The 22,569-nt window shown below is 43.1% G+C and overlaps 1 protein-coding gene across 1 annotated transcript in view; it reads left to right on the plus strand.

Moving 5' to 3' along the window:
• The window catches only part of LOC308108283 (calmodulin-binding transcription activator 1-like), a 54,375-nt gene that overhangs the window by 2,046 nt on the left and 29,760 nt on the right, over positions 1–22,569 (plus strand). Inside the window, exons 2-3 of the mRNA XM_080461112.1 lie at positions 630–725; positions 6,590–6,693. Of these exons, the coding sequence (XP_080317238.1) occupies positions 630–725; positions 6,590–6,693 (200 nt within the window). The remainder of the gene's footprint in view (positions 1–629; positions 726–6,589; positions 6,694–22,569) is intronic.

Here is a 22,569-nt window from a genome sequence, read left to right on the forward strand (position 1 = left end):
AGCATGAAAGAGCTTTGCCCGTCGCCCTCTCGGTGTTATGTGTAGAACGGATGTAATAATTTACGAGGCTCAGCCCTTGCTGAATGAAAGCCAAATGAATCGCAGCAACTGAGGCAGGAGACAGCCGTCCACTCTTTCCACTCCCTGGCAGATGTGTGTGGCGCTGAACAGCAGAGAAACACCAGTGGGCACGAGAACAACATCCACCATATAGCCTGGAAGACCATCTCCCTCTGTGCTGGTTGGTCTACTTTGTATCATAGCAACAGTGGTCAGGGAAACAGAGAAATGATGAGAGAGTGGAGAAACTAAACCTGGGTACAAGTTAGTCACACACACGGAGGCAGTGTATCTACTGTGGCCAATCGATCAGGGGACACAATGGATGCAAAGTTAGTGGATCAGAAAATGGATCAACCCACATGCATATCACTTGGAGTTTTGTTTCTGGGCTTTAGAGGCGGAAGAAGGAGGTGAGGTGTGTGCCTGCCAAGGAAACCAAAGCCTGGAGTGCATCCTAAATATGCCCTGTGGTTTCTCTCTCTCTCTCTCTCTCTCTCTCTCTCTCTCTCTCTCTCTCTCTCTCTCTCTCTCTCTCTCTCTCTCTCCTCTTTCTGAATTCTTCGCAGGACTGAAGAAGATAAGAAATCCAGAGCGGATGGTCAGGATTGCTGTTGGTTACACTGGACACACCCCTCCCAAGAGTGACGACAATGACACCAACAGTAAGAGATGCACAAACACTCTTGGCACAGTTTGTGTGCGTATGTGTGTGCACGAGGGTGTTTAAGTGCAACGCGCACATTTGTCTGTAGCGCAGGGTGACTCTGGGAGCAAGTATAAAAGCCTTCTGGCAGAATGATGTGATGCGGGAACTGAGGTCTCCTTCTCATCTGCTCTGTAACGGATCACGCTTACACTTACGGGCACACACACACACACACACACACACACGCACTAAGTGTGTGTCTCTCTGCTGAGACGTCATTCCAATTCAGCTCCGTTACACATCATGTTTATTCATGCATGCCAGTACAGTATTAGTGGACACACACACAGATACAGGCACGCGCACACACTGTGCTTCACATAGCCATGCAGAAGGCAGGGCTTACTTTGGCTATCAGTAGTTTATTGTCGTACCTAATCTGTACACATGGCATTATGTATCTATAATCCTCAATGGGCCTTGTTAAACTAGAAGTGAGATGGAGTGTGTAATCTGGGGTCGGTGCATGGTGGTGTAAGTGTGCGGCGGGCATGTCTGTGTGAGATTGCGGTGGTGTGTAGAGGCACTATCAGGCAATGATTGCTTTGATTGGTCATTGATTCCTGAGGACGTAGCCCAGATGCATGTCTCTGCCTCTCTGTGTACGCGAGTGTATTAGGAGGACAAATTGGAGAAAAATAAACAGATGTGAGGTGGAGCAGATGAACATGGTGTTTAGTGGGGTGGCGGGTTGAGGAGGATGGGGTTGTGCCGGTGATGTTATTGTTGGGGATATGCCCCCCACCCCCCCCCCCCCCCCCCCCCACTCTCCCTCACCCCAACGTGCTCATCCATTTCTGAAGGAGCAGATGGCCTCATACCTGCACCAGATCACCTTAAATGGGAAGAGAGAAAACAAGACTGTCACAAAATAGCAAATAAAGAATTAAAGAGAAAACAGAATAGAATAAAATAAAACAGAATAGATGGTTCTGTTTGGAATGGCTGTTTAATATAAGCTGAGGCTTCTCGAGCCGATCCCTGTCTCCTATCTGTTCTCACGTCCCAGCTGGAGGATTACTGGAGGAAAAGTTTATCAGCAGAATGATAAAATTAGCATGCACGCCCATCTCTCTACCCCACCCCCTCCCACCTCCACCCCCTGCTCTCCCTCTTCTTCTCGTCTCTCCCTCCCTCTTCCTGCACTCTCGCTCATCCCATGCTATGCACCCCCCCCCCATCCTCTCCTTGCCCTGGCTCTCCCTTCTGCCCCCCCCCCACCCCCACCCCCACCCCCACCCCCCATTCCTCTATCTAGCTGCTGTGCAATGAGCCTTTCTTTCTGTCACATTAATTTCATCCCGAAAAGGGGGGAAAATGTGAAAATTTCCCCTGACGCCTCCTAATATCAGTAGGGGGAGAGTTAAGAGTTGCATTTGGAGCGTTTTTCTCTCTCTTTACTGAGGAGAGTTTTATAATTAACTGACAGCCATCTCACAAGGGCATTGGCTTGTTTCTGTGTTAAATATGGAGATGACAGTTTTATGAGGTAAAATATTCATCAGTCGGAGGCCGCTCTTCTGTGTGATTCCAGTCTAAATTATGGCATTTGATAGGGTACCAAAGCAATGTTTCACTTTGGTCGAACATTTTCACTTTTTAGCGCATATTTCTGTGTGACTTAATGAGCCATCAGTTTCACATTAGCATTCAGGCTTTGTCACCCTTTTGGACCTTTTTCTTTAGAGGAAAAAAAAACAAAACAAAACTAAATTAGCATGTGAGTGAGTGAGTGAGTGAGTGATCTCCCTTCATCTAGAATTTGTGGCATTCGGCTAAGTGATTTACAAGAAGCAATGCAGGTACTGTTTTATTATTTCTAATACCAACGTCGATGTGAGCAAACTCAGAATCTCCATATTTAGATGTGTTCACTCGCGTCCCAGGATAGTTCACTTTCCTGCGTAACCAGAAACAAGAGTGAAGTTTTTGCCCCTTGTCACACCACAGTACAGCTCCACCGAGAGTCATTTGGAACAGATGGAAAAGACAATTGCGACAGTACCCAAGCTGATCTTTTTTTATTATTATTTTTTTTTTTTCCTTTTTTTTTAGAGGGACACATTCTCCTGTTCAGGATTGTTGGAAATACAAGATACAACTCTTTTGGGGGCGTAAAAGCTTATTAGTATTCAACAAATCTGCAAAGTTGTTCCTGTGCTTTAACTCAACGGGGAGAATAAATGTGAGGATTGGTTAAGATGATGGTGGTGTCCATGAAGATATGCTTTGAAAGAGATGTCAGCATCAAGGTCACTGCTAGAAAACGCCACTCAGGGACAAATACTGTGATGTGTGTTCTTTGAACAGCAGGCAGTGCGTCTCCACACGTGTGTGGGTTTTTATGCATGAGCATCCATATGTGCGTGTGTGCACGCGTGCGTGTGTTGGGGGGGGGGGGGTATTTGTGTGTGCCTGCGCATGTGCAACGGGCTTGTTTGATGTGGTGGTTCTGGTATATTTCAAAGGCGAGGCTCTGATGAGAATTCTTCAGAACAGCAGGGGAAGGGAGGGGGTTATAGCCAGGAGGGGTGGGGTTTAAACGCTGATTGGCATTCATAGCAGAGAGGCTGGAGTGCTGCTAAAAAAGAAATTAGGCTTTAACTAAGCTGCACCATTCAGCTGTTTAACTAAGCTGCTGCACAGTTCAGCTGTTTGAAATTCTGTCTTCTCAGGCCTTCTATTAATAAATGCATAATTGATTAGGGGGAGCATACGTGCCTGAACACACTTCCTACTGACACAAACACACACATGCTCAGATACCTACTTATGTGCACGAGCACACGGGCACATGCATGGAGCTCACACCTGCCCCGCTGCTCTTTCCGTTGTTCCTTTGCATTACCTCGTTCCAACTCTTGTCCTTGCAGAGTTCTTACTTTCCCATTCTTAATTTCTCTGTCTTTTCTTCATTAAATGTGTCTCTCCGGCTCATTGTCTCCCTGCCTCTCTCTCTCTCTCCCACACTCTGACCCTCCGCACCAGCTCACCTATCTCTCTTTCTCTCTTGCTCTGTCGTTTGCCCTCAGGTAGAGTATAATTCCTATCTTCCCAGGGGAGTCATGAATGGACGCCCTCTACTCAAATGCTTATCAATAACCTTTGAGTGCTCACTCCCTTTGACTTCTGAGCAGCACACCCGCCGGGCACGCACTCACAAACAGGGACACACACTTCAAAGGGGGGTGGTGGGGGTGGGGGGTCTATCTTTGTAAGGACACACTGGTGAGGTGGCATTTTCTTAAGGCGTAGCAGAATTCTTTTTTACATTTTCTGAACGCTTATATTAAATATGTTGGTGATTAGGAGCAGAGGCACAGTGGGGGGTTTCACTGGTAAGTCAGCACAACCATGCAGTTTTGCTTTCCAGAGTGACTCCTTTCTTGTGGTCTTTTATAGCTCCCTTTAAGACATAAATTCAGCCACAAATAGTAACACCATTACATTTTTACAAATAAACTAATCAGCAAGAACATTGCCGTCACTAGGCTGATGCTGTGTCGGTTCTCCAACAGCTGCCAAAACAACTCTGACCCCATCAAGGAATGGACGTGATGATATCTTATTGTATTAAACGCCAAGATGTTTGCCTCAAATCCTTTATATCGTTGCAATTTACAGACATATGTCTCCCATGGATGTTTGATCATTTATATCTCAGACGTATGGAGCCCTAGGCAACTTCACTTACTATTCCAGAGTACTCTTTGCAGTGTGGGAGTACACGTTATTTTACCAAAATATGCAAATGCCATCAGCACGCCATGACGGCATGTACTGTATGTGAAGCACAAACATTATCAGCAGAACATAGCACCGTATCGCGCCACCTCAGCTGGCAGCTGTCTTGATCTCTTCCCTGCTGCTTTATCTTCCTTTGGTAAAGTTTGCACATGTACCCGACCCTCTAGAATGATTATTTACAAGAAAATGTGAATTATCCGACCAGGTCGTCTTGGTCCATTGCTAGGTGGTCCAGTCCTGATGTTTGTGCAGCCATTGTTAGCTTTCGGCAGCTGACTGGCTTCAGCATGGGCTGTTGGACTAGCCTGAAACTGTGCAGCAACACAAATCAGAAAGCTGAGATACACTGCGTGCCCTGGCATTTCTACATTCATGATTATTTTGTCATTGATAGCATTTAGGTTTCAGCAACACTATTTCTTCAATGAGATCAGACTGCACAGGTCAACCTCTAATTTTTATGTGTATCATTGGGCCATGGGTGCCCATATATCAGTGGTCTGGATAACTGGTTTCACTTTCTCCGAACACAACATTCTGCACACACCTCATGATTTTAGTTGTTTTGAAGATGCTATATTGCCTAGCTACCATTACATGGCTTTGGTCATTTAAGCCCAAACCTTTATGCCTTGTCACTTTTTCCGGTTTCAAAACATTAGCGTTCACTTGAGGTCTAATATAAATCACTTCCTGACGAGTTTCATCACAGTGTTTTTCACTTTCCTGTCTCGGGCCTTGTGTTTTGGCCGATTGGTAAACATATTATTTTAGTGTCTGGCTCTCGAATGTAAGCCTCTCGGATGCCACACTCAGTCTTTCGGTTTGATCCTGCGTCTTGCTCTGTCACCGTACGACAACATGCTGAAGGTTGTCAGCAATGCCTCCTGCACGCCCAACTGTCTGGCTCCCCTCACCAAGGTCATCAACTCAACCCCAAGCTGCTCCCAATGGCGTTCTTATACCTTGTACGGCAGCCCTCAGCATTGGTGTGTGTGAGTGTTTGATCTGATAACTGAATGGGTGAATATGAGGCTTCTGTTAATCGTAAGGAGACACTAACCAGTTTAATACAGTCGTGTATAGATGCACTTGAAAAAGTTTTCAGGCAACAGTTAAGGTCTATGCGTTGTGGTCTGTGTAGGACTTGTGGGCAATGTTAAATCAATACTGGTCTTGTTCATGATAAAGGAATGTGTGGAATATTTTGTGGAATATTTTGACAGTCTTTAAGCCAGCAATGCCAAGGGAGTAAAATTGAGCTGATTTTTACAAGCCTGTGCCATAGCTCTGGATGATTCTAAACTAAATAGTGCTTCACCGGCCCCCAGCACTTTCAGTATGGCCAGAAACAGTTAAATTTAGAATTGAACAACACCCTCCCGTAGGGATATTTGGGCAGCTGTATAATATAGCATGTGCACTTACGGATTTCAAACTCCTGTACAAGAATCTTAGTTTCCTCACAGGAAGAGCTATTTTGGGTTTCTCCACTCCATTACCAAACTGTCTTTGTACCACTGTGGGGAGAGCAGTGCTTTTAAAGGGGATAAGTAATGCCCATGTGATTGGCTGTGATTGTTACCAACCCCAAATGCTCCGGTAATGTATGATAATGGATTCAGCTTAAGCCACGTCTGTTTGTGGGTGTGCCCCAGGTGCACGTCCACCTGCCAACCAAAGGAAAGCGTGCAAAACACTTAACTACTTTCTAAACCCTTGATTGACAAAATCAAATCTATCTATATCAGTGTGACTCACTCATTCCTGAAAAAATGCAGAATAGATTTAACGACTTAACACGGTTAATATGCAAATCCTTCATTTTTTTTCTTCGACTGCTCGGCCAAAAGTTTTTTTTTTTTTTTTTTCCATTTTTGATAAATAAAACCTGAACCAAACCACAAACCTTAACCCTATAACCACACAACAAAAGTATGTTCTGATTTTATTCAGCCAGATCTCATAGCGTCTCTCCGTCTGCTGTGGGATTTCTCTTGTCTTTGCTCTCTGTGCTTCATTTATCTTAATCTTCCACCTCTCTTTCTTCTACACCTCCCCGTCCCTTTCCAGATGAGCCTGGCCAGTTGAAGATCTACCTTCCGAAGAAGCTGCTGGAGTGTCTTCCCAAATGTTCCTCTCTGCCGAAGGAGCGCCATCGCTGGAACACCAATGAGGTGAGAATGAGACACACTCAAGAGGGAAATATCCGTGGCAGTGAGATGAACAGTGTTTTTGTTTCTTTTTTCTGCTGGTGAGTCATCTCTAACTAATGTCACACTGAGAGATGAGGTAGAGGTAAACAAACACAATGGCAGCTTTTCATTATGGGACCCTAAAACTGTGACACACACTCAAAAAAAAAACAAAAAAACCCACACACACACACAAATAAAAAAAAAAAACACCATCAACCTCAGCTTGCAACCAAAATCTCAGCGACTATAGATTCCATTTGGCAGGTTGTTGTCTTTTTTGCTTTGTGATCCGAACCACCTTGGGTTAAGACGTAGGAATCACGGCCTCCTGAGTCTGAAACAATAGAGCTTAGAGGTAAAGAGTAAAAAAAAATGAGACTCCAGATTGAATGCTTCTACTGCTAGGTGTTGCTGGGTACAAAAAAACCTATGGTCAGTTAGATAAAGATTGTTAGCTGAACCTAACATTGTTGCTATGCAACTAAAGAAAGGTGTTAAATCTGTGGCCCATTTCAGTTCCTAGTTTCTTTTTTTCCTGCTTTGTGTCAAATGTGGAAATGGTGTTTTAATTTTAACTGTGGTGACCCACAAAAAAAATAAAAATAAAACAGTGTGAAAAAAAATAAAAGCTTTCTTCTGTGAGGTATAAACAGCAAAAATCGTTGAGCACGCATGCAGATGGTTTCCCAGACTAAAAGTGAGGCAAGTTTAAGCAACTGAGCGGCTTTTGCTGTTTAATGAATGTCAACCAAAACTGTATGGCTAATATTTGTTAAGAGCCCAGCTTGCCCTGCTCTGGGCCAGAATTAGCATTGTATTTGCGGCTTTAAAAAATGGATAACTTAAGTTCTTAAGTTCCAGCAAAAACGGGGTCAAATGAGACTGGGACAAGTCTTTATTCAGGGCCAGGGATGACCCAGAGCTAAACATTTGGGTTCGAATAGCTTTTCAGAGTTGCATGTTGTTCCAGACTTAAGCTGTTAGCTTTGGAACGTGTTTGATGGGTGGAAATGGATGTAGGCATTTATCATCAAGAGCTCCTTGTTTATGCATTGCACAGCTCTCCACTGGTGGTTTGCTCCATCCATTGTGATGTGGTTGGCCTCTGCTGAGACATTTTCTCCATGTGCAGGCTGTGCACTCCATTATGGATGTGTGTTTGTGTTATTGATTACCAAGTCCAGCATTATTATGCAATGCAAAGCTGATTTGGCCTGTGGTTTTTCTCTCAGGAAAGTCATTACATTTTTCATGCAATCCATCTCAATGAAGGTCATACTGGGAGTTAAGCACGGTGCCTACTGAACAGTGTGTTCACATGGCCAGGCAGTGTGTGTGTGTGTGTGTGTTGTGCTGCTGGTTAGAGACTTCCACACTTCTGCCTCGCCAAGAGCAATTGTGAACGAGGCCGGGGGAATAGACCAGAACACCTTGTTGCTGCCCCTTTTTCCTGCCTTTACTCTTGGCTTTTCCTCATCAGTTCCCCTTCCGACTGAACATCTACTCCTCTCTATCTCTCCCTATCGCCTTATCCACACCACCACTCTCCTTATACACACACACACACACACACACACACACACACACACACACACACACACACACACACACACACACACACACACACACACACACACACACACACACACACACACACACACTCCATAGCTTTCTCTCCCTCTGATGAGGAGGTACAGGCTCAGTTCAGGGGGAGGTTGGGTGTCCCTCAGCGAATTCCTTCAAAGCTCTTCTTTCACTCAGGCATAAAGTTTTCCGCATACTTAAACACTCCATTGTGTCTGCTGCTCCTCTTGCTTGGTGCTTTCTTAGTGGGAGACGTGTGTGATCGCTGTCCATGTATGTATTTTAGTTTGTTTCTATGTGCATTTGTGTGCGTGTGTGTGTGTGTGTGTGTGTGTGTGTGTGTGTGTGTGTGTGTGTGTGTGTGTGTGTGTGTGTGTGTGTGTGTGTGTGTGTGTGTGTGTGTGTGTGTGTGTGTATCCTTTACGGACCGCAACTTTCTCAAGTTTATAGTGATTGATCGTTTTTGTAGCCGCTGCAACTAAAGAACTGATATTTCTTTTTTTTCCCTGTTTTTGATTTCCATGCCTGTACTGCAGATATTTGAAGATGTTCTTGTTTTTGTTTGGAGCGTTTATGGAAAATTGAAATTATCAATGCTGACAAATTTCATATACATGCAGAATTTCTGGGTCCAATGTAGATTGCAGTGTAAGACATTTTTAGATGTGGGATTTTCCGGGCCAATCAGCCTTCAGCTGTCAAGTCAGCTGTCAAATTTGAAGCTTTCAATTTATTTATTCAGACACATCCCCTCACTGTGTGTGTGTGTGTGTGTGTGTGTGTGTGTGTGTGTGTGTGTGTGTGTGTGTGTGTGTGTGTGTGTGTGTGTGTGTGTGTGTGTGTGTGTGTGTGTGTGTGTGTGTGTGTGTGTGTGTGTTAGCTGTTCTGGTTTAGATGGTGCTTATGGTGTGTTATTGGCAAACGCTGGGTCGAAATATCCTGTAATTTCTCAGCATGTAAATACATTATCACGTTTGTGTTTGTATGTGTGCTTTTGTGGGTTTCACTGAAATCCTTCATCTCCACATGCTTGTGTGTAAGTAACTCAATACTCGGTTTGTGTTTCCTCATCTTGACTGTTTGGTTTTTTGGGGGGGTTGTTCATATTGTTTATAAATACCATGTGGAAATAGGATTATCCTTCGTGTGTGTGTGTGTGTGTGTTTGTGTGTGTGTGTGTGTGTGTGTGTGTGTGTGTGTGTGTGTGTGTGTGTGTGTGTGTGATTAAGAAGAAAAGAGTGTGATGGATAAAGAGATTATCATTCTGTGTTTGGTTGAGAATGCTGCTGATTAAGTCAGACTTAATCTTTACAAGTCTTCATCTGATATGTCCTTAGTCTTACCTTTTTTCTTGGCATGTGTACGTCTCTGCATGTGCGTGTGCGTGTGTGTGTGCGTGTGCAATTTGGTGTGTGCACTTGTTTCTTCACATGTGCGCGTGATCACATATGATCCTCTGATCTCTGTTTTGTCACACATGGTTCCCCTCGACACCTTGGTCTCCCACGAGCACTGAGCTGTGACCCCATACATTTTCACCCCATCCACTCCAACCCCTCCTCTCTGTCCAGTCCTCCCCTCCTTTCCTTCCCTTGCCTCTCTCTTTCTCCCTCTCTCTTTTGTGTATCTACTGATGTGTGAAATTATTCTGGGATGGAGGGATGGAACCCTCCCTGAAGGGCTGAGCAGAGGCGTGAGCCTTTTGTTCAATAATAGATTGGGGGTGTATGTGTATCTGTCCATGGTAATAGACTATAGACTAGTTTTAGATAACAAACCACACTCAGGTGGGCAGACTGATGGTAGAGCCTGTGTTATCCATCCATCTGGAATGACTTGTTTGGTTTCAGCAAATTCTTTGGAGCACTACAATAAGGAGGCAAGGAGACTTTTTCAAATTCAAATAGACAAAGATAAACTTTTGAGTCTGGTCCTGGGACTCAAGCTCATGAAAAGATATGATTACTCTTGTGGGGGTCGCTGACATCCTGACTCATGTTTTAGGAAGCCAATCTGAACTGAATACTTAGTGAAACCCGTATGGAAGCTTAAACTTAAACGATGATACATGCACACACGCTGTGGTCTAATGTGCATTTTAAAGGCTCCGACTTCAGAGCATCTCCCCCACTATGATTCAAATGTTGCAACTGTCAAACGGGTTGGCACAGACCTCAGTACATCACACAGTCGACAGTCGTCTGTGCCACAATGCGTCTGCATGTGACTCTCCTCCACATGCCGCTTGACTATATGGGGGGAAGAAGAAAGAAAAACGTGAGAAGCTGGTGTTGCTTTGCTTTTAATGACATGAAATAAAATGCCATGAAACATGCAGTGTTTTATTGTAGCGCACTGTTGTGATTACACAGTGATAAATTGGTAGCTGCACGGTGTGAAGGCACACTGATTGACAGTTCACACACGCTCATGTCTGCTCGCACTGCCGCATGACAATGACATGATTGCTTGAAAAAGAAGCAGATCAAAAATCCTATATGTTTTACGCCATTGTTTTCTCTGCCTGCTGTGTGTGTGTGTGTGTGTGTGTGTGTGTGTGTGTGTGTACGTGTGTGTGCGTGCGTGCGTGTACGTGTGTGTGTCAAAGGTAGGTGTTACCATAGCAACAGATTGTATTTGCATGCACGAATGTATATGTGCATTTTTGTATAATAGTATGAATGATGATACACGTATGACACAAATGGCATTCATGATTGTGCAAGACTGCATGTCTGCAACTTGCGATGCCAGGCATGTATGTCAGACAATACCAGCAAAATTACAAAACAATTGTTGAAGGACAAAAGCTCTGCAGGTAAACGATGTCGGGAACCCACTCGCTCATTCACCTGTGCGTGAGTGCTACGGCGTTTCAGCGTGTGGGAGGTGCAGTTTCCAGACCAAGCAAAGCGAATGTGTCTGTGTGTGTGTGTGTGTGTGTGTGTGTGTGTGTGTGTGTGTGTGTGTGTGTGTGTGTGTGTGTGTGTGTGTGTGTGTGTGTGTGTGTGTGTGTGTGTGTGTGTGTGTGTGCGTGCGCATACATAGGTAATTTATTATTCATGCCATTACCGTTGTTTATGAGCTATTAAACAGATACATTGAATGAAATATGCATGCACAATATTCCTTTTTTTTTGTAGCTATATTTTCTGGTATGTAAAATATTCGGCTCATTTGCCTGTGAAAAAAGCTACTTGTGTTTTTGTAACAGAGTAGTATGTTACTGTGATCTCATGACATGTGTTTGTCATGTTGCAATTTTACAGTCGAAAATATTCTGAAGGAAACCCGAGCGTGTTCCCAACAAACCATGTGCTGCATTTTCCTCAAAAAAGGAATTTAAACATTTCTTTGTAGAAAAAACATGCATTTTAGAACATCATGCAATGTAAATGTAATTAGGACACAATTATAATAAAATAGTTCAAACCATAAGAGTAACAGGAGTATTGGTTTCAGACTCACTCTCAAAATAAACCAACAAACACACCTTTTTATTGAAATCCACATGGAGGTCTGGCCTCAACCCGAACTGCTTGTGTTTCAGAGGTTCTTCATGGAGCACCTTCATCAATGGATCAAACTTAGGTTCTCTGCATTCTCATTTTGCAGAATTATAGTCGCATGAGTTTCACAGGAGTTCATGCAGGAGACAGGAAAACAACGACAGACTGGTAAACAGCTGTGAGTACAAAGATATGGACATTACTTCGGTTTTGTTTAGCAAGAGGACCAGAAATGTGACTTTACAGTTAGAAATGTGCAGGAAAACTAAAGCCTTTCGCTGTATTACCCTCCAAGTTGGTTTTAACATTGTTTTGGCTCTCACATTTGGGATGGTCGACTATTTTCTTTAAATAGATCAAATAAAGATGGTGTCTATTTCGCTGTTACTATCAATCAAACAAACTTTATCTATATTGCACAGTACATGCATTATACCAAATTCAAAATGCTTGATAATGTAACAAAGTAAGTATCGTCCAGAAAACTGTAGAAACAAGACAAGAATAAAAAGGAAAAACAGATGGATTAAAATGTACTGAGAATCGGGGTTAATATTCAGTGACGTTATCCTGAAGTAAAACATCTTTGAGAATACAAATAAAGAAAGGATCGTTCAAATATCAAAAGTGATGTAAAAACTTGTTTTGCAATTGACTGAAAAATAAAATAGACAATAATATAATAAAATGATAAAATTAAGAAACACACTGTTACAATCAAAGTGTCTCTTTGCTTCTTTGCATGTTTTGTCAAATAAACAAATGAACAATACCAATATTTCCACACGAGGAACATGGTTAGAGACACATCCACATGCATGAACTGTCAAAATAAAACTGCCACCTTCAAAATGACAGAAAAGCAATTAGCCTGCATGCATCATGCACTCGGATTTTCATTTGATTCACAGTCCAGCCCTGCGGGGATGGTCAATGATGGCCAAAGGGTCACAGGTGGCCCGGGGGCCATTCAGTATCCAAGCTTGTTGTGAAATAATGAAAATACATTGTATAAAAGTAACACTGAAAGACGCTTTTCATAACATGTAACTCAATAAAGAATTTAATTAGAAATATGTAAGAAGGAGAGTTCATGGTCACTTAACTCTACTCCGTGATTTAAAAAAAAAAAAAGAAAGCCAGTGTAATACAGTCCGTAGACAACAAGTTGCATGGCTCCATGTTCCATTTATGTTGTGTTGAAGGGCGCCCTTGATTTATGACTTTGATGTGTGAATTGCTAATGTCCAGTGCGCAGTGGAGCAGAGCTGGTGGAGGCTCGTGCTCAGCCTTTCGCCGGCCGTGTCGGAACAAACACAGGAGTACTGCGCTTGTGGAAACTCCCGGAAAAAAAACTTTTATTTTCAAATCAAGCACCGCTATTAGATAATGTGGCGGTGAGAGAGTTTGTTTGTGTGCGTGCGTTTGTGTGTGCGCGTGCGTGTGCACGTGTGTGTCCCAGAGCCTGCCTATGGCTGTAACCTCTCCGGCTGACATTGAGCTCAATGCTGCTGCCGTTTACCAGAGTAAAGCAGAGTTTAATGAGGGGGCAAAGAAGCCAACACACACACACACACACACACACACACGCACGCACGCATGCACACACATACACGCGCGCATGTATGTGTACGCGTGCACAGTCACGCACACACATGGTACCAGAGGGGTGTTTCACAGCTCCTTGTGTTTGATTCCTTTTCTTTTATTTTTAATCATTCCTCTGTCTTTTGGGTTGAGAAATATTTTATGTTTGGAGAGCGCCAAGTTATAATCACTAATTAGTCCTCCAGGCTCTCTCTCCCTCCCTCGCTTCTTTTCTCCTCCTCTTTGTCTATCTCTCTATCTCTCTCTGAGCCAAGCGTAGCCCAATTAACACCCAGCGTCATTTTGTGTCTATTGTGACTTCCATTTTCAAGTCAAATTCCAGACATACATACTGTCCCGCTGACCAAGTATGACAGCACAATCCCAAGTGTAAAGCGATGCAGAGAATTAATTTGATTCATTTCATTCACAGATGTAATTTCCTTGTTGATAAATGTAATTATCTGGCAGGGTTTTCATTTGGAAGCGGCACTGCGCTCGCCACACTGGATGTGTGTGAGGATGCTTCCGAGGTTGTCGGGGAGTTTCAGTTATGCAGATATTTCAGAAGGAGCTGGGATTAAGCAGGTTTTGCAAGTCTAGTCACCAAAAGCCATGTGTCTGAGGTAGGAGTTAGTGTTTTCTCCCCTCGCCTCGCCTCTCCTCGCCTCTCCTCTCCCCCCCTACCCCAACTGGAAGCCCCACATTTTCCTCCTGTTCCATTTTCTCCACAGTTGCACAGACCCACTATTTATCTTGCCCACTATAATTTGACACAAAATATTGTTAACTGGAGACACAGAAATATATTAAACAGTGGGAATGTGTGACTGTGTGCTGTATACGTGCTTGAGCTCGTTTGTGCCTGCTTGTGTGTGTGTGTGTGTGTGTGTGTGTGTGTGTGTGTGTGTGTGTGTGTGTGTGTGTGTGTGCGTGCTTGTCTGAGTTTTAACTTCCTCTTCGATTCTGAGCCGAACTCAGGAAGAACTGAATGACCAACGTTGTCGTCTGTAATAAGAAGCCAGGCTGTGCAGCGGAGACAATACTTTTGTATCTCTAAATGTCCCCACATAGAACCTCTGTAATATCCGAGCCTCTTGTAAATTAGATTTAATTCATTGGAGACAGATAAAGCATTAAAGTGTGTGTGTGTGTGTGAGTGTGTGTGTGTGTGTGTGTGTGTGTGTGTGTGTGTGTGTGTGTGTGTGTGTGTGTGTGTGTGTGTGTGTGTGTGTGTGTGTGTGTGTGTGTGTGTGTGTGTGTGTGTGTGTGTGTGTGTGTGTGTGCGTGCGTGTGTGTGTGTGTGTCTTTTTCTTTTCTTTTTTGAAAGCAAGTGCCGTATGTCTATAGTTTTATCCAACTTTGAAAACTCTGCGCTTTGCAAAGGCTTTAGGTTTCCAAGATGCTTTAAAGCACTACCAGTCAATTGTACATGTTTACTTTTACCAACTAACAGAATGATGTAAACGGAACAACACGAATCAGGCACAACAGGTGCTGGAACCCTTGAGCATTTAATGAGATTTTTCTTTAGCAGCTTTGCTTTTTCTGACTTATTAATATCTGGAGCTCAGGGACTTGTGTAGGAATATGCCTAGTTGAGGATTTCTGAAGTCAATACATATTTCATACTCTGCTCATGTTTACGAATGCAGGTCTCAACCTGACATAATCTTAGATTTGATGTAACTGGAGGTGTGAACCTCAACAATGCATAAAATAACATCACAATACGTAAATAATTTGAAAATATACCTGTAAATCCGTCTTCGCAGACATTTTAATATAACTCTTAGTGTGGGTATGTTTTTATGGTCTGAAACACAGGAAGTGCTACCCTGGTGCCCAGATCTTCGCTCATGTTAATTTGTTGTTGCTCTGGCTGCGGCGGTCTCCGGGCACACAATTACTAAACAATAATCTATTGTAAATTCACATGATAAGTATGCACTGAGCAACTGTAGACATCTGAGACTAAATGAGTTCAACATGAGTCATTTGAGAGATTTTTATGGACATTTGAGACAACGTCATTGTTGCATAAGGATTACGGGGCTGTCCACTCAGCAGAAGTGGACCGGAGCCGTGTAAGTTAGTGTGAAAATAAAGGATAGATATGTGTGAAACCGTAACCCACCTTCTGTTCCAACTGGTCAGCGTCTTTCTCATAATGTCACAATATCCAGTCGATATATTTAAAATCCCTCCAAATGCTCAGCCAAGCTCTCCCGAAAATGTATCAGCCTGACAGTTATGTCATAGCAAAACAACATATGGAACAGTAACTTATGATTTGCAGCCTTGATGTTCATTTCTTTCCTTCAATGTGAATTCTATGGGCTTGTTTTATTTTTGTTTGCATTGATAGAGTCGAGCTACAACTCTGCTTTTATTCGTATGAGTTGGATTCGGTATCCACAGATTTGTCTAGGACAGAGCTCATCGCCGGCCCCCTTACTTATTGTGCACCGCTACACTCATGTGCCTGAATTCATCCAAGCCGCAATTTGTACTAACACTTGTGAAGTTTTCCAACGGGTGCGCACTTGTGTTTTCCATTAACAAAAACCCAACTTGCCTCTATAAATTTAGCCCAATGCATTATTAACTGCCTATCTTGCAGCTAATCCAAGGAGAAGTGGGCAGTAAAATTGTGTAAACTCATTTATTTTTTACCAAAGCAATCAAACTTTGCATACCTATTTGCAAAGGGGGCTGCAAAGTTTATCAGACCACATTTGTTTATGTTCTCTAAAGTTGCAGTGAGGTCAAACTGTCAGTTTTGTTAATGTGAAATCACATGCATTTCGGTGTGTTCGCGTCATAAGCGCCAACCACTAATGGCCACTTGCGGGCTGTAGGTCTGTTTTTAATTAAAACTTGTAAGATAATGCGGTCGTTAAATTGCATTTTCAGTGCAAGATCAATGTTTTTCATCGGAGAACCAAAATGTAACATAACAATCCATCTGAAATTGCTGCTGTGGGTTAGGAACATGTTATTTATCACCGCTTAATTATCTATTTGCCCATTGCTTGTTTGATTTGATGAAGTATACTTGTGTGAGGAGAATTGGTAAATATGAATATTTAGTGGTGGATGTGAAGCATCAACCACTGTGTTAGTTAATGTTTATCATTCACCTGCAGGGATTTGTCAAGTTGCAATGTGTTCATGTCTGTGATTTCCTTCCTAATGAGTTCAGGAATCAGAGAATTGTGGCGCTCGCCTGCCGTTTTAGTGCACACTGTGAACAGTGCTTGCCAACAGGTTTTGGCCTCATAGAGGTTTTGTTTCGGCAGACTCCTTACAATTGCAAATAAAGACTTTCATGTTGAAGCCCATAATTCTAGCCCTCAGTGAAAGTCCATTCTGTGATTGTTGGATGTGAAATTAATGAGGCACGGATTTCTTGGTCAAAGGACGAGTCTCGTCTCGCGTTTCAGACCAAACAAGTGTCCTCTGTTATTTTTTTCCCCCTTTCAGACAATGAGTGTCATGAAGCAACCCCGCCTAAAAGCTCTTTCAGAATTCCTCCAAATGTTGTGACAGAAAAGCAGAACTGAACTCCACATGTGGTCATTTTTGTAACTCTCAAAAATCAGTGGTGTCAAATTAACCTTATGTCAAGGCTCACATGCTGCACAGTTTGATCTCACGGGGTCGGAGCAGCAAAAAAAAAAAGAAAAGCATATAGATGACATACAAATATGTCTAAATAATGGCTACTCCATTTGTTCTTTAATTTTTAATTCAAAAAGTACAACACATTAAATTGAACTTATTTTTACAAAATAAAGCACGGACCGCCTTAAATTGAGTACATTCTGAAATACTATCTGCCACAGTGATTCTCATTGCAAAAGCCTCTCACTCCCTTGTGGAATATCTGCAGCCTACATGCTTTCATGAATTCCCCTCATAGCTTTCATGGATTTTAGCCCATGGGCTGCATGTTTGACAACCCTGATCCAAATGTTCTCTTACCCCGAGTTAAGCTAAAAGATCAACCCTACTCCAATCCGGGCTGGAAACTCAGGGCCGATTGTGTCTCTCTTGAAAGACTACATCTCGGCAAGTGTGCAAACACCCTGGCACAAGCCAAGCGCCCTGAGTCAGAGAGATGCCACCAGAAAATGATTCAATGAAAAGAAGAGCTTCATCTGCAGAAAAAAAAACAAAAAAACTTTTTGAAATAATAAACAAACCTAAACTAAATTAATGTCATTTTCCAGATGGTCAGTCCTGGCATTATACAACTAAAATCCAGCATTGGCAAAGTGATTGTGATGCCGTGAATGTTGTGTCAACAGAAGGACACACAAGAACCCGAAATCTTCCCAAAAAGTGTGCGTCATGCCCGGAGGCCAAAACTTTGAGAGCAGTATGTCAGCTCAAAGAAGCTGAATGTACACAGTTTGATCCAAAGATTGTCATGGTGTTACTTGGGATCAACGTACTGAAAATATAACTTTTGCTTTGCTAACATTTGTAATCACTCGTAGTAAAACATCCAAAATTTGAAAATTGATGGTAATGTGTCAACTCGAATAATTAGTTCACTGTTGGCACAGGTTTTTCCTTGTCTGGATGGGTTTCATATTTCTCACTCATAGTTTTACCTGAGAGAAGAGTAACAGTTGGAGAACACTGGTGAATCCTCAAAGAAACAAACAGGACAATTTGAAACAAATCATAGATACCCCCCCCCCCCCCCCCCCCCCCCCCAAAAAAAAAAAAACCCAAAGAGGATTTGTTCAAATATTGCTTTTTGCATGAATGAAGCCACGAGGATGTAGAGCAGTATGATGGCATGTTGGAAAACCCGCCAAACATCAGTTTAACCTTTGGCTGTTTGTATGATGGTCTAATTCTGCTCAATTGGATGAACTTGCAGATCTCAGTTTATTACAGGAGTCTTGCCAAAGGAGTGAACTGGCTGCCTGCAGCATCACATCCACAGCAGTGAGAGAACAGGGATTCTCACGCTGCTGTGACTAGCATTTTCCACTAACATCATCCTGGAAATGTACACATTGACAAGATTTACCCGGGGACGGGTATTGTACATTTACTGGTAAATATACAGCTTCCCACATTTACCGTACTATAGAGTGAGATGTGTTGCAGTGTGCGCCACACTTTCATTGTGAGCTATAATATCTGAGCAGCTCCATTCGGGGGCCCGCAGCACGAGTCCAGTCTTTTTTTTTCTTCTTTTTTTTTTTTTGGGTCCGCTCAAGCCGCAGTTCGATTTGGCATCACGTACTCCTCCGTCTCCTCGTCTGTGTCCTCGTCTTCCTCCCTCTCCCCTGACCCTCTCGCTGATGTATGGAACGTCGACTCTCATATGGGGTGTGTTTGTAAAAGTCATGCTAATCAAATTTCACTGATTCCTGGGGGATTAAACAAGATGGCGCGCGCGCATGTGTGTGAGCGTGTGTGTGCGTGTGTGTTTGTGTGTGTGCGTGTGTGTGTGTGTGTGTGTGTGTGTGTGTGTGTGTGTGTGTGTGTGTGTGTGTGTGTGTGTGTGTGTGTGTGTGTGTGTGTATTCTGTCCCTTTGCATATACAATATTAGCTGCTGTGTACCAAGTTGTGTATTGTAATGCAGCTGTGTCATTAGTCTAAGACCAGCTCAGCTGTAATATATCATCCATCATCTTGTACTCTAAGGAGGCAAATATATATGGGATACCGATGCTGTATTTGCATACCGGCAGAGCATGTACTTAATTGTTTCCGTGTATAGTTTCAAGCAATGGGCGGGGGCGTTATAAACACCTAGTATGGCAGAAAATCTCAATTGTCTCACTCACATCTTGGCCGAGTGACAGAGGCTGGAATTGATGTCCATTCATTTCTTTTGTGTGCTTGACAGGGAAAGTTGCAAACAATATTGCAGCCTTCTTTGAAATTGCTCACACGGAGCAAAAATCACTCTGCCACCAAAAACTCGATTATTACCCAGTGGAAGTGTTCGTGCACAGCTCCAGCAAAGAGGAAAAAACATGGCAACCGTAAGATTTCCCGGCCCAGAAACAGGCATTACCTAGTGTTAAACCCAACTGCACAATTACCTCTTGTTGGCAGGAGCATATATGTTCTGGCAGTATGTTTCGAGGTAGCTCGCCAACTCGCAAGTCTTAACTTTGTCCAACACACAACATCAGCTCCACTTTTTCAGTTGAGACTTTAAGCTACAGTCTGACTCTGCTCGAAGCTGTCGTTGCATGTTGAACCAGGAAGTCACAGTCCATTACAGTTCATATGAGGTGGAAAGTTACCAGGACAGCCTGGGAGGCAATGACTGATGTCTGTCTCCTTTTCAATCTCGAAAAGTGCAGCAGATTAGCAAAATAGCTTTGCCAGAATTATATCTATTTATGGACAAAAGCAGCCACTTTCAAGCATCTAAAATATCCCTGCTATGTTATGAAGTCTGAACAGAGAAAAATGTGCTTTTTATTTCTCTTTGGCCGTCTTTTATTTATTTATATGCATGCATGTTACATGGTAGGGAGAGAAAGTTATAGATAGCAGACATTCTTTGTCGCCCACTGTATGATTCACAGTACTTAAAGAGGAGGTGATGACCCCGGGCTCTACCTTGCACAGTGCATCATCACTGGAAACATGCAGTGAAGAGGAACCCCTCCCACATCCATCAATACACTATACTGTACACTTTGAAACTATTTCTGTCCAAAAACTCTCCTTCCTTACAGCATATTTGCAGTGTCCGTATCGCGTTAGCCACTGATGAGCACAGTCTGTCCTTTACGCCATGGTTTTAGCTGTAGATTCATCTACAAGAAGCTGAATTCAGAAAGATATAAATCCTTTTTTTTTTCTTTTTTTTTTTCTTTTACCACAAGATGCAATAAAATAAATTCCAGACAGTGCCCAGAAAATTCTGCTGACTCCCCGGTTGTGGTTATGCCTCTGTTTAAGTCAACAAGAAAATGAATAAACCCTTTCTGGGATTTAAAAAATAATGTCTTTAGCCAAAGAAGAAAATCCCATAATTTTAATCATGCGATGCTGCAGTAGAAAATGAATTCTTTTGGGAAGGGGTTAAATTAGATTCCCCATCTTTATTCAGTTGCTTGTGGTTTCGCCTAATTGTCAGTAATCACGGGCACTTGGCCAAGTAAAAGCACATCATTTAGCTTTTAAAAAGTGTTTTTTTTGTTTTTTTTTCTTTTGCAAAAGGCGGTTTTTGCTCATTCGGTTTTCGTCTCCTTGAAGCACAAGCAGGCAATCATCAGAATTGGGAATGCGTCTGGGACTGTTTTATTAAACCATGTGAAAGGTATACCACATTTTGCAATACCCTGAAAGAGTGAGTGCAGGTCTACAGCCCAGGGCTTCTTGCTAGGCAGAGGCAGATTAAACTGCACAACAGTGGAAGCCAGTCACAGCAGCTGGGTTGATAACCTTTAATGTTTACTTTTGCTTATGACTGTTTTAACTCCACCTGCCCGTCTCCCAGTATGACGCCTCCAGGTCTGTTGTCAAGTGAAAAAGATAAACCCTGGAATTGCCGACAATTCGCACGTCTATAAATTGATGCTCGTCTTTGCCAGTTTGTTTTTTGAGGCTTGAGGAGAGTTAAATATGCATGGCTTCAACATGGGTGGCTCCATTTTTTAATTCAAAACAACAAACAAATGACATGAAATCGTTATTTGCCAGAAACAAACAGAATACCAAATAGATTTTTTTTTTTTTTCCCCCTCATATGAGGACTCCACGTGAGTTCCTGGAGTTAACTTGATCTGTTTGTTTCTTTTGAAATGGAGCTACAGTGGTATTTACCGAGAGCACAAACACACACCGAACACCCACTGAACAGGTGCGCAAACTCACACGCGCATGCACACACATATGCTCCCATCATCAGTCGGTCGAGGAGGAGACAAACCTAAAGATCGCCACAGAAGACCCATCTTTCAAATTTATTCATTAAACTCCCAAATGCTCCCCTTAACGAATGTAATTAGAATATGGTAATGAGAGAGGGCTGAACCAGGGAGTGTTATAATACGCTTAGCAGCACAGAGGGAGAGAGAGAGAGAGAGAGAGAGAGAGACAGACAGACAGACAGACAGACAGACAGACAGACAGACAGACAGACAGACAGACAGACAGACAGACAGACAGACAGACAGACAGACAGACAGACAGACAGAGGCAGAGATGGAAACAGAGTCAGGGAGTTAGAGGAGAGAGAAATAGAGAGACTGACTGACAGGGTGCCAATTTATGTCTTGTTGTAAACAAGTATTTATGCCAATGAGAGGTGGCACACACTTTCTTTCACTCACCCCAGCCCCTCCACCACCCCCCCACCCCCCTCTCAGTCTTTCAATGTCTCTCTAGCTCTCCTTAGCATACTCAACCTCCTCAATAACAATAACATCAACAATAGCAGAGCCCAGATGAGCCTCAGAGGGCAGAATGACTCACAGAAAGATGAGACATCAGGGGTTAAACAACCACTGGAGACTCTTTTATTGAGACCCTGCCACCACCCTCACCACTGTCTCTCTCTCACTGTGTCTCTCTGGCTTCATCCACCTCCCACTGGCAAACACACAAACACACACACACACACACACACACACACACACACACACACACACACACACACACACACACACACACACACACACTCATCATTACAATTTTGAAATATACATCTGAGTGTGTATGTATGCGTGTGTGTGTGCATGTGAGTGCGTGTGCGTGTGCATGCGCACCCTTTCCTGGTTAACTTTGTGGGAGTTTTTGAGGACTCTGACAGGCTTTATCCAAGACGCCCCGACACAGCGGGGGTCCTGGCATTGTGTTTGACACCACACACCTGTTGCTGTCTTTGATGTGTTAACCCCCCTGCCGAGAGAGAGGGGGCCGTCTCCTCAAATGCAAATACAAGGGAAGGAGGAAGAGGACAGGTAAGGTATGCAAGAGAGGCGAAGTCTTAGAAAAATATGATTGATGTTCCCCCAGTGGATTGAGGCTGACTCTTCCTCACTCTCAGGTCTCTGCTAAAAGAGTTTGTGCTACTTTCCGCACTGCAAGTTTGTGTGCGCTCGTGTATGTGTGTACTTGTGTGTTTCCACCTTCACCATTTGGACCTCTGTAAATTGGCATAAGGGAGATGAGAGGGAA

Source organism: Lipophrys pholis (genome assembly GCF_963383615.2).
Source record: "Lipophrys pholis genome assembly, chromosome: 4".
Classification (NCBI taxonomy): Eukaryota; Metazoa; Chordata; class Actinopteri; order Blenniiformes; family Blenniidae; genus Lipophrys; species Lipophrys pholis.